General features: G+C 33.3%; 1 protein-coding gene across 7 annotated transcripts; it reads left to right on the forward strand.

Annotated features, from left to right (window-relative positions):
• Positions 1-4,946: 4,946 nt before the first annotated feature.
• On the forward strand, positions 4,947-8,151 carry LOC140762018 (LOB domain-containing protein 16-like). 7 transcript variants are annotated; one of them, XR_012104685.1, is made up of 4 exons: positions 4,948-5,358; positions 5,572-6,816; positions 6,990-7,681; positions 7,764-8,151. XR_012104685.1 is itself a non-coding variant. In XM_073099619.1 (3 exons), exon 3 carries the CDS (start codon positions 5,858-5,860, stop codon positions 6,701-6,703), a length of 846 nt encoding a protein of 281 aa, XP_072955720.1. In that variant the 5' UTR covers positions 4,947-5,358; positions 5,572-5,687; positions 5,841-5,857; the 3' UTR covers positions 6,704-6,842. The 7 variants fall into 7 exon arrangements, 3 of the variants coding, with proteins under 3 accessions (XP_072955720.1, XP_072955719.1, XP_072955718.1); XR_012104684.1 differs by having other exon boundaries at positions 7,266-7,681; XR_012104686.1 differs by having other exon boundaries at positions 7,266-7,345.
• The last annotated feature ends 4,971 nt before the right edge of the window (positions 8,152-13,122 follow it).

The raw sequence follows: 13,122 nt of genomic DNA on the forward strand, positions 1-13,122 counted from the left end.
GTTGGTCGAAGTTAGAACATTTTAACACCATCAACCAAGCATTCAATTGCTCGAGCTCGAAACTAGAAATCCTCCAAAAATAGTAATAACTAAACCTAGATAAGAAGATTCAACCTAGCGAATCCAACATTTCTCGTGACATAACCTGATCGGGCTCGGATCACATCACAATTTTGTAAAATTATTATTTTCACTTCCTTTTATCTCTTTTATCGTTTTATTATTTTAGAAAGACCAGTAATTTGCAAGGAAAATCTAATACACACTTACTAACAAAATAAAAATATTGAACTGCTGCTTTCTCTCTCAGAGAGAGAAAAGGCTACGAATTACGATAAAAAAAAACTGCAAAACCATTTAAGTAACCGTGTATTATATTTAATAACTGCAAACTAAAATACAAAAATATACACAATCTCTCTTTGAATAGATCTAATTATTAATACGAGCATTTTATGAGCCAATTCTTGACATTTCAATCTCATCACAACAATGAAAAAACTGTGAATTGGATGATAAAATTATAAAAGAGATAAATATAAGTGTGAATCTAAAAAATGAATAACTACGTATTACAATACATTTAATAAGCTAAAAGAGAAAAAAAAAAAACCCCCTCTAAGAGTGAAACTATAAAGAGTAAACAACGAATTACGTATAATAATTATAAACTATAAAAATAATAACAGTGAATTAGGTAGACTAACTAAAAGTACACTGTGGCGGCTACTACTAGAAGAAAGAAAGGAGATTGCCTCGTATCCTACAAGTCCCATCAAACGAGTACGACCATTAATGCGAGCATTTAATGAGCTTCTTCCTGAATTCAAAACGAATAAATTTTTTTAAAAAAAAATTGCAATGGACTTGATTGCAAATGTACATGTTTAAGCTATTTTATTCCACTTTAATTGTGTGAATAATAAAAATAAGAGACTATTATATTTAGATCCTCCACACTATCATATTTTTCATATAAACATTATTGTTTCTAAATATTAATTGTCATATATAAGTCATCATATATAAACACTATGAATAAATAACTACGCACTATGATATAATGCAGAGTTATAAGTCCGCACTGTGGAAATAACATTACACTCTTTATAGAAAATAATAATGCACAAAATAAAGAGGCATTATGAGATTATAAGCCCACACTAAAATAATAATGCATTAGAGGATAGAAAGAGGAACTATGAGGTAATGCGGGATTATAAGCTTGCGGTCTATATAAAATAATCATACACTAGAATAAATGAATAGACACTACAGATTAATACAAGGTTATGGTGAGATGTTTAAAATTCAAAAAAATAGATAAGAGAGAAAAAAAAAATAAACTAGAGATGACCGGTATTTAATAGGAGAGACAGTGGAGAGAGAATCTCAATTGTAGCCGAGGTGATTTATAATTAAATATTATCTAATCTATAGGCAAAATAATAATTATGGTTTATTATTATATTATTTTTTAAATGTTGTATGAAATAAGATGAAAGAAAATAATAAATTACTATACTAAATAAAATAAAATATTATTTAGTTATTATACCAAAATAAAAATACTTATTTTAAAATAAGTTTATTCTTATTGTCCAAGTGAAGGGGCTTATATCACACCTTTACCCTTACATTTTGTAAAAAATAAATATCACTGCAACCACAAGTAGAGGAGTACATTAGTCTTTTTCAAAAACTAATTGATGATAGAATCTAATTACACTACTAGAGATCTACTAAAAGAATATTAAGTAATAGAAATTAAAAATAAGACTGGCCACGAGGACTAGCATAATTGTTAACAACATAAACATTGTGGAAAGGTTTTTCTCTCTTATTTTATTTTATTTATTTTTATTTTTATTCTAAATACCAAATTTTATCAAACTATCTGGATCTAGTTGGTTTAGTGGCTGTCACGCCATCTTTCTCTGTGGAAATTATATTAACATGTGAATGTGCAAAGCTTGATGCTTGCCCACTTATATAAACAACCATTATATAAACAATATATTCCATAATTAATTTTTACTATAATATTTTAGAAAGAGACTAGTAGACCATCTTAGTTAAAAATAAAACCTTTTATCAAGATTGAAGTAATTGTCTGCAAGTAATTAGACCTTCCTTCTACTTTTAGGTGAGACTCTTATTATTTATGGTATCTCACCTAGTATGTGAGTAATTTCTCAATAGAAAACTGGTTATAGGGAACTTAATTAGATCTCGTATTATTTTTTATCACTTGTGATGTGTTAATATGACCACAGTGATTAGTACACAATGCATTAAATGGGCTCATAGTTATTGCCTTTATTTAAGTTTTCTTTTCTTTTTTGACTTACTACTTTTTTTTAACATAATTATCCATAAAAAATTTTAGAATATTATAATTACTATTACATTCTTTTAAGTCTCCATAAATTTAGAAATAACTCTTTTTTTATTTCAGAATAATAATTAAATATTACAGTAATTTAATTTTAGATTCATCATAATTATATTTTATACGTTGTACTAAGCTAATTACTATTTTACCTTTAGAATCTATCTCATCAATTTACTCCGTATCAAATCAAACATCATTCATAATATTTCATAAAAAATAAATTATATTTTTCTATCTTTTTTATTGACCTTATATGATATCAAAAGTAATAATTACACAATTATTCTAGACAACAAATCAATATAAAAATAATTATTATTAGAATAAAGATTTTATTTTAAAAATAATAAAAATAAATACCTATCCTAAAATTGATCTTTTTAGTTAAATTTTTAGCACTAACATTGAAACTTAATTCAGAATGACTGACTATGATATTATTTCTTGATATTTAGAGCGTAAAAGATGTTTCATCGTTTAATAATAAGTTAGAGGGGTAGTTTGATGCCCACAGAATCAAATCACATCAAAAAGAAATTGGGCTCAATGAATTAAATCTAATTATCTTATTTGGTTATTTAGTTTAGTTAAAATCTTAGTAAATTAGGATTTTATTTAATTAGTTAAATCTAACTCTGCGTAGTTTTGAAAAAAATATATACAGAATATTCTGCAGATATCCGAATAATATCAAACTAGTTGAATAAGATTACCGACCTTCAAATCTACAACAATGATATTCACAACTTTTCCATATTCAAAATCTATCTACAGATAAATGAAGGATTAATTCGAAAAGATAAATTGCTAAATAAAGGGTTATTTCGAGAAGATAAGAAAGACTGATTTAGTTAGTTTGTTAGGGTTTTAACTTAGTCATTTGAGTCCCTAAGATGAGCCTTTATAAGAGAAAACCCTAATTGGAGTTGAAGAATTTGATAATTAAAATTGGCTTTGGCCTTTATCTCATTCTCAACTTGTCTCTAATCATTTACGCCCTCTCCTATCTCCCTTCTTCCACGGCCTAAGACTTTGATTGGTCTCTTCCAGCTTCTGACCACTATCTTCTATAACAACTTCTCATTTTTCACACCAAAGAGTAAACCTAATATCTATCTAGTCATTATAGGGCTATCAAGTTAGGATCTAATTAATCGATATTTTGAGATTTAATCGTCCAAATCTTGTGATCTTGGATTCATTGGAAAACTCTCTCCAAAAGCGACAATATATTCAAAATTTAGGAGAATCCGTCAATTAGATTGTTCGTAGATCCCTTCGAAAATTACAAACTTCATCGAATCCAGAATCGTTGCGGATCAAATTAGGCCAATTCATAATATAGTCCATTTCGATAAAAAAAATTTGGAACAAGAATAGTTTGGTCAAAAACTCTGCATGTACTGCCAACAAAATAAGGTATTACACTAGATGGCTAATCACAGAGAGAATACCCAAACAATCTAGCTTTGCTGGGAAAACTTGCAATTACTCATGATTTGTTAGAGCTGCTTCACTTTGATACTTTTAATTCCAGAGCTTATGCTTCTAATTCTTTAGCTCCTTTTTAAATGAATAAATGGGAGTTATGATATTTTAAAAACTTTAATTATAATTATGTTAAAAAAAGTTTCTATAGCTTTTGAGCCAGTGGCCTATTTTTAGACAAAAATAAAATGGAGAGGGTATATAAAGTAAGTCTCATGATAACTTATACACCAAATCTTATAAAATGATTTAATAAAATTATGTATATTTTTTAAGCAAAATTTCTGTTATAATTAACATACTTATTATAGTTTAATAACCTAACATAAAATTTTATATAACCTTATTTAAAAACATTATTATATTTTACAACCAAAAAATAAATTATGATTAAAGTTATAAATATGCCTAATTTATATTTAAGAGATATGTATAAAATTATTAGTAAAAAATTTATGCACAAGCCATACAAGGTCTATGCAAATGTAGCCTACTGTTTGGATAAACAATGAGATAATGTCATATATTATCTTAAACTGATGTGGATTATCTCAAATTTAAATTTTGTGGTTGGAATGCAGTATCTATATTTCCAAAATATAAAGTAAAAAGGTAATATGAAATATTTGTTTTTCGATTATCAAAATCAAACACATTCAGTTCAAACTAAACAGAATCAAAACTAAAACTAATTGCAATAATAAAATAAAGTTAATATTAAAATGCAAATGCATAATAACAAAATCTAATTAAATAAATTAATGACCACAAACGAGAATGGTAAGTTGATTATAGCACCTAAAGATAGTATAATTTATCTCATCAAATCTTTCCCAGCCATCCAACTGCATGTAATAAACGAACGACGTGGTGAACGTTCGTTCGCGTCTAACAAATATTTTCTTAAAAGAATTTTTTTTTTTTTTTTGTATGCGATCTGATCCTATGAGTGCCTAACTGCAGTAATTTGCCACATTCACGATCTTGCAGCTCCTTTCGTCGGCGCCAGGTACCCGAGTGCAGCAAATCTATACATTTGGATCTGCGCGAATTTTGACATCCAGCGAGGCGCACGATTACCACAGCCACACATCGGATCACGATAGCATTTACCATTTAGTTTTCACTACCTTCCTCCCCCTCGCCTATTTTAAATATCGCGTCAATTAGAACTATTTATACGATGTCGTCGAAGCCATGGAGGAGAGTGGGGGAGAATAAATAAAAGAAAGCCGACTCCTTTCTTATAAATAAATCTAAATCATCCCCTCTCTTCGTCTTCTCATCGATCCTCTCGCTTTTTTATAATATCTGGTAAAATCTAGTACGTATTTGCAAAATTTTACTCTCGTATTTCTTTTCTATTCCGTCTTCTCCTCTTCCCGTTTCCGTCGGGATCTGAAACCTCCTCTCCTCGCGACGAGGCGCAAATCCGTCCTATCAAAGCGGGCTCGATCGATCTCACGGCGACCGAGGTTTTTTTTTTATTAAACTTTTCTTTTTCTTTTTCTCTATATTAATCTACTTCTCTATTTGTTTTTTTAATCTTTCTTCTCTCTTTTAGCGTAAAAAGAAAAAAGAAATTGAGGAGCGGAAGCGTTCGAGAGATCTTGAGCTGAGATCTTTAGAACGGTTTCCTTTTCTCCGGAAGAATAGCTTACCTTGTTTGTAATTTTTCGCTGTTGAAGGGTCCGATCTGGGAAAAGGTGAGGCGAAGCTGTTGAGATCTGATCCGGATCTCTTCTTCTTTGTGCATAAGAGGAGGAGGAGAAGGAGGTGGAGAGGCTTCTTGCACCATCGCTAGGTACGTGATGAGATCTTGAAGAAGTTTCCAGGAAAAAAGAAACCCTAACCCTAACGTAGAAACCAACCCTATTGTCTGCGGTCAAATTAATTATCGTCGTTTGGGCCCGAATTGGCTCGGATATGATTTCTTTGCCATTCTAGGAAAGTTCAGTGGGTAGTCGGTCGGGGATGTCGTCGAACTCGCCGTGCGCGGCGTGCAAGTTTTTGCGGCGGAAGTGCACGCAAGGGTGCGTCTTCTCTCCCTACTTCCCGCCGGACCAGCCGACGAAGTTCGCCAACGTGCACCGGGTGTTCGGCGCGAGCAACGTGGCGAAGCTCCTGAACGAGCTCAACCCGGCGCAGCGCGAGGACGCCGTTAACTCCTTGGCGTACGAAGCCGAGGCCCGCCTCCGCGACCCCGTCTACGGCTGCGTCTCGTACATCTCCTTCCTCCAGAGCAAGGTCAAGCAGATCCAGCATGACTTATGCAATGCTAAGAAGGAGCTCGCCACTTATATCGGCCCTGCCGCCTTCGGCAACATGGTTTCCCATCAGATGTTCGCGTCTCAGGCCCACCAATTTCAAGGCGGGGGCGCCAACTCGTCGGTCTCGCCGTCGTCGTACGGCGTGCCTGGGATCGGAATCGGGATCGGGGTCGGAGTTGGTGTTGCGCCACAGTCACATGCACAGATGTTGGCGCGAGAACAACAACAGCAACAGCAGGTTATGGAATTTATGGCGAGGGAGCATGAGATTCTCAGGGGCTACGAGCAGCAGCAGCAACAGGAACTGGCTAGGTTGAACAGTGGGTATGATGGGCGAGGGTATAATGCTCAATTAGGAGGTGGGACAACTGTGGCGGTTGTTGCCGGGCAGCCGACCGGCGTGACGTTGGTTTCGCCACAGACTTATGAGAGTGGGTTTCCGGTGACTCACCAGCAGCAGCCGAAACCGCAACCGCAACCGCCGTCGCAGCAGCAGAGAGCTGGGAGTGATGAGGGAAGGAGTAGTGGTCTTGGTCCTCCTCCTTCCTAACAAATACAATTCTTTCATCTCTCCTTTTGTGCAAGAGACTTTACACTATTATATCATCTTTGATTTCATTTCTTAGCTCCCAGCTCAAAGAATAGAGATCTTCTTCCCAAATGGTAAGCGTTCTATTAATCTCCCTTCATGATTTTGTCTTCTAGTTTGTGCTTCCACTTGCATAATTGTGTCCTCATTCCTTTTTTTCCCCCCAAAAAAAACAAGAATTACAAACAAAGAACCATGCGCACATCTTAGAAACACCAATAATTCCACCTTGGCTTTTGTAAACTAGAGGGGGAAAAGAAAACAAAGCAATAACAGCTATAGTTGCGACAAGCAAACGCGCTTTAATGGTTAGGTCAAGGTCTACTTGGGATGAAGCATGAGATAATGATCCTTACATTTATGAGTTTGGTGCAGAATGTAATATACTCTCTCTCTCTCTCTCTCTCTCTCTCTCTCTCTCTCTCTAAATCTTCTCATGAAGGCATGAGAATGCACTCTTTGACTCTATGGAAGGTCACAGCTGATTTGGTTAATTCCTGTCCATTTTAAATTATCGTCACAGGTTTTGATCTACTTCCCAGAGGAAACAGAAAGCATAGGATCTAATAGGCGTGGAAAGTCAAGATGGAGATAAAAAAAAAGGTATAGGAGGGCAAATGATTAAGATGTTTCAGCAGCAGTAGTTACAGTCATCATACCCATCACCACCAGTAGCTGCAGCAGCAGAAACGTCAGCAGAAATAAATCCCAAAAACTTCATCTTCTCTCTCCCTCCCTCCCTCTCTCTCTCTATCCATTTATCAATATACATATAATCTTGATCCTTTTTTCCTGCTATAGTTTTAAATATCTCTTCTGCATCCATTTTATTCACTTCTGTTCAAAAAAGCCATCATTTTCCTTATTTTTCTTCTCTTTGTCATTGAGATCTCTCCTTTCCTGGGTACAGTACTTTTTCCCTCGGGGATGGATCTCATGGTATGAAGTTGTCTTTCTTTTTTATTTATTTATTGTTGTTCTTTGTTTAATGCTGTGGCTGAACTGCCTGCTTAATTTGCAGGAAGCAACTTGTCAATGTGCAAAGAAAGCCTACCTGCAATAAATGCTACAGTATCATTATCCCTTCTATTCCTGATGCAGCTGATGCAAAAAGAGTGGGAAGTAAGATGGAAGGTAATTTTGTGGAACCATGATGACAAGGCTTGAGTAAATGAGAATGCCTAAGAAGTGGAAGCATTGCTCTCCTAAGCTTCACATGGACTTTCTCACCACAGGCAGCAAAGAAGTCAGTACTGCCATCGTCCTCTCACTCTCACCAAACACTATTTTGAGCAGTGTAGTCGGACATGTATGTCCTAATGCATTGTCAGGTCACTAGTGAGTAAACAATCAACTTTGGAGGAAAAAAACTCTCCTTGTTTGATAGTTTAGAAATTTATAAAAACACCTCTCCCTATAGATTTTGTTATTGTTCATACCGAATATTAATCATTCCACCCGTACATTTTATTTTTAATTCTTTAAAAGAATATCCTGAATAATTTCACCCTAACAACAACTAATATAATAGATATATTTCATAATTTTAAAATAAAAAACATAAAATATCCTCCTTTTGACTTTAAAAATATAGTTTTCTATTTAATTTTATCTTAAAAAACTTATTCAAAAGTATCAAGATCATTTTGTATCGATAGTTATTTTAACTCATTTATATCGTAATTAACTATAATAAAACTAACAGCAATCTGTTCTTGAGATATTTTAAGTAAAACGTAGTGGGTCGAATAATAAACATCTATCCCATAAGGGTGTGAATGATAATAAAATCAAAATGTAGGCAGTTTCTTTTTAAATTTCTGAAGTCTCTTTATATTATTTTGGGCTTCTTTGCTGAAATTTATGCATTGCTAACAACTAGACTGAGCTCCTAACTCATCTGGGCATAGTTTCAAAGATGCATATTGCATAGTAATCATATATGTCTATATATATATAGTTTCTCAATGAGTTGTAGAAATCTATGCTAATTAGTATTGACTCTGATAGAGACATTAAACTAGAGAGAGAGAGAGAGAGAGAGAGAGAGAGAGAGAGCAATAGTTCATATGATGATCTGTTGCCAATGAGATAGAGCTCTATTCCAGCAGGATTGCATGAGTTATTGGGACTACTGTTACTTTAATCTTTTGGGTACAGTTTCACCTCATGTTAGATATGAGGACCGAGGTTTCGGTGCACGTGCAATGGGATCCGTAACCCGAAGTTAGGTGGGGGGTGGTGGGGAACTGAGAATTAGAAGAATCTGTAGGGGCTTTTCTGGAACGAAGACAAAGCGTTAGGGTTTGGTTTGTCTTGCACGAAGACTAAGTTTATAGACTAATTTTAAAAGGGCCTCTTTTTTTTTTTGAAGTCTCTGGCTTTGTGAGCACTTTACTTTACTTTGATTAGTCTTCTTGAAGGGTTCTCAGCTTTGACTAGATTAATAAAACAATGGCAATTGGCAAGCTGTGAGAATGCCAGCTTAGGGTTTGGAATAGTTTTATTATCATGTGGGAGATCAGGCACAGAAATATATGCTTGGCAGTCAAGGAACAGGGGGTCAGATAGGAGTCTAGTTTGCTAACTTATAGTTGTTAAAAAAGAAAAAAGAAAGGGACTTCAATGTCATGTCTTTCTTATGTAATCCAGCATTCAAAGAAATATTGTTGGTAAAATAAATTATGTGCAAGGTTCATATATCCCTAATTTTAGGGTTAATTATACTTCTATCTCTCAACTAATTTTAGGGTCATCTCTCAAAATAGGACAAACTGTTGAAGAAGAGGAAAAGAGTTAGGATTTAGAGTGGCAGGTGACTGTGGGATTGCAGCGATTATGGTGGTGATATTGTGACTACTGCAGTGGTGGTAGTATTTATTATTATGACTAGGGTTTGGGTAAAAGAGGAGGAGGATGACATGAGGTTGAAGAAGGGTACTAAACTACTAATGTATATATATATATATATTGAGCTATCATGAGGCTATCCGCCACTATAAGAAATATGACCTATAGTGACATTTACTGGCATTTATTATCGATGCCGGCATAAGTATTGTTAAAGCGGCATTTATAAAAATATCACTAATTTTAAAATCAAATGCCGTAGTATCTCAGTTTTACTGGCATTTATAAATGTCGGTAAAAATAAGATATGCCCCATATAATTACTTGCATTCCATAAATGGCAGTAAAAATTTAAAATAATATAAATGAGTTCATATTGAGTGGATAATGGTGACATTTTATTAAATGCCACAAATTTTAGATGATATGCCATTGCATCATAGTTTTATCGGAATTATAAATATCGGAATATTCTAGAATAATACCGACATTTAAGAAATACTAGTAAAAACTGACCCGTCAAAAAAACAAAAATGCCCTAAGTGAGCACGTGCTCACCAGCCTACCATTTTCCCTCTCCCCTCTTCTTTTATTGTTCCACCCCTCCGCCGTCACCTTCCCCTCCATCTCTCTCAATGTCAATGATCGATGGTGATTGCATGGTTGAGAGCTTCAACAAAAAAGTAGCGAAACCCTAACCCTATCAAAAATACCTCCTTCTGACAAAGTAGCCTAATGACAGACTAAATCTATTTGACAATTTTGAATATTTAAAGGGCCAAAGTTGTAGAGGGAAAAAGAAAGAAAGAAAGAAAGAAAGACAAGGGAGTAGAAGTGAAAACTATTTAGGTTTAATTATGTCTATGTTCCCTCAATTATACTCGATTTTCGTGAGAATCTCTTAAATATTTTTCTGTGACAATGTCCCCCCTAAAATTTTGAGAAATTTTGATATCACCCTTTTATTAGTATATCGTCAGAAAAATTAGACGAGTTAGTTTACATGTCAATCATATTAGACGTAATCAATCTCAAAATGATCTATATACTCTCATTGTGTATTTCAATCAAATTATAGAGATTTAAGTATAGCTTTATTTTAACCCTTTAATTAAATTATGATAAAAAAAGAGATAATTTAGTTTTTCTTATCATCTTTGATCATCATTCCAACATTCTCTTCACTATGATCGACTTATTCAAAAACTGACGGCATCAAGATTGTTGCCACCAACATCTCCTACCTACTACCAGCTTGCGATAGCGTGCACTAGTCGGCCCAAGACTTTGGTCGTCCTCGCGCTTCTCAGCTACTCTCGCCCTCACCGCCCATGCGTGTGACAGTACTCAGCCTTGATTGGACTACGAGGGGAGTTTTCCTTATATTTGACCAATAGTTATTTAACCCTTATATTTATTTTGATATCTCACATGTTGTCCAATAATTTGGAAATGGGATTGGAGATACTCATCCCGACTTATTCCTTTGATTGATCAAACACCTAGAAATAACTCATTGTAAATAAGGAATAAAAAAGTTTCAACTTCTTTTCACCAAGTAAGTTGTTTAAAACAACTAAACAATGAAATGGATGAAAGTAACTTTCCTCCCTTCTCATTCACCTTACGCAATTTGATCATTGTTGCACGCGTTAGATGTTTATATTAATCAGCTCATTAATTCAACTCATCCTGATTCAATCTGATTAAAACATCCAACAACACCAGAGTTGCTAGTCAAATTATTGGGCAAAGTGTCCCTTTCAATCTATTCATGTGATTGTCTTTTTTTTTTCTGATTAAAAATATATATATATATATATATATATATATATATATATATATATATATGTGATTGTTATGCAAACGGCAAATTTCAACTCTACTTTGACCAATAGTTACTGTTTGACAATGAGGGGAAGACGCCATTCTTATAAATTTATTTATTCAAATGATTTATTCTTCAAATTTAATATTAAAATGGCCTATTTTGGATAAGTCAATCTATCATATCATAGTCCCATAAAACACTAATTTTATCACTTCTGTATTCCTATAAAAGATTAGTATATATATATAGTGAGAAGAGTATCTCTTAATATTTCTTTGTTAATTAGATTTATTAGGTTACAATAAGATAAATTAGAAAAAAAAATATTAGATTCAGATTTAGATAAGATAAATATATATTAAATCTTCTCACCCTTCTTACTTTTATCACACATTCTCATATTAGTGTGTGTATTATGAAGCATTAATGCGATAAGTAATAAATAGTTAGGATAAGATTACCATTTTACCTCTTATATATAACACTAAAAAGTTAACATTGTTTTACTCAGCCTAATTGTTTACTACTTACTGGTAAAAGTAAATTTGTTTGAATAATAAGTTTGGAAGGGAGACTATAAGTAAGTTAATGAGAGGCTTAGTTTGGTCAAAAGTCCTCCAAGGGTATAAATAATTTGCCTAGAAGATCTCATCGAAACCAATTATCTATACTCGAGGTAGCTATAGTCATTAGTCTATTATGTTAGACTTCACATTGTAAGTTGAAAAAGTGGTCACCTTCAAATAATAGCTACTAGCCTACTAACTATGCCTTTGGATTTTTTTTATTATAATTTTTTAAAAATTGAGAATTTAACGATACCCTAATTAAGTCGGTGCTACTTAGATTCGAACTTGCAATCTCTCGCGCAATGAGCCCTCTTAACTATTTAAGCACTATCTTGTTTACAATTAAATAGTGCTATGACAATCATATATCGTGATAAAAATACATCATAGCATAGTTATATACAAACATAAGAAAAATTGATCATAAGAAATACTTTGCATTTTGATTTTATTATTGTTAACGCAACTCTTGTATTTTAGGTTGAATGCCTCAAAAACATCATAATATTAGGTTTTTTTAAACTAAAAATAACCAACCATATATGTTAGTTAACTAACTTAACTATAAGTGTGAAATAATCTAAGTGACCTTGAATAAATTATCCAGTAGTATGGTTGATAGATTAGCCGAGCCGATAAATAAGAACATGTTTGTTCTTTTAAGTGTAGGATAATTTTGCTATCACCAAAACTTAAAAAGAGCTTTTTAGTGCAACTGCCCCCTTTTAATGAGATAGAAGATTGATCTATATACTTTTATAGAGGATTCCTGTAACATAAGAAGCTTCAATATGAAATAGCTAGGTATTCCATATTATACATCTCATGGCTTTGTACAGTATGCAAATATTGTTGTAGCCTTGCAATTTAATCCTACTAATGTACATTATAGGTCTGGATTTTCTAGTAAAGCACTGTATGACTATAATTTAGAAATGGAGTTATTTAGAATCATTGACTTAATTGTTTAACTTATATATAGATGCTCGTGATCTATTAATAAATATATATGGTTAAAGTTTCTTGGAGGCCTATAAAGATAAAACAAAGAAGGGGATATTTGAATGTTAAGGCCCAGTAATAAAACCAGCCCAAGGCCACTCACTAAGGAGCAAAAGCCATCTATTAGT

Source organism: Typha angustifolia, chromosome 7 (genome assembly GCF_048772165.1).
Source record: "Typha angustifolia cultivar Huaian chromosome 7, ASM4877216v1, whole genome shotgun sequence".
NCBI classification, from domain to species: domain Eukaryota; kingdom Viridiplantae; phylum Streptophyta; class Magnoliopsida; order Poales; family Typhaceae; genus Typha; species Typha angustifolia.

Excerpts from the sequence above, each read along its gene's own strand:
- LOC140762018 (XM_073099619.1), top strand. The coding sequence starts at position 5,858 with ATGTCGTCGAACTCGCCGTGCGCGGCGTGCAAGTTTTTGCGGCGGAAG.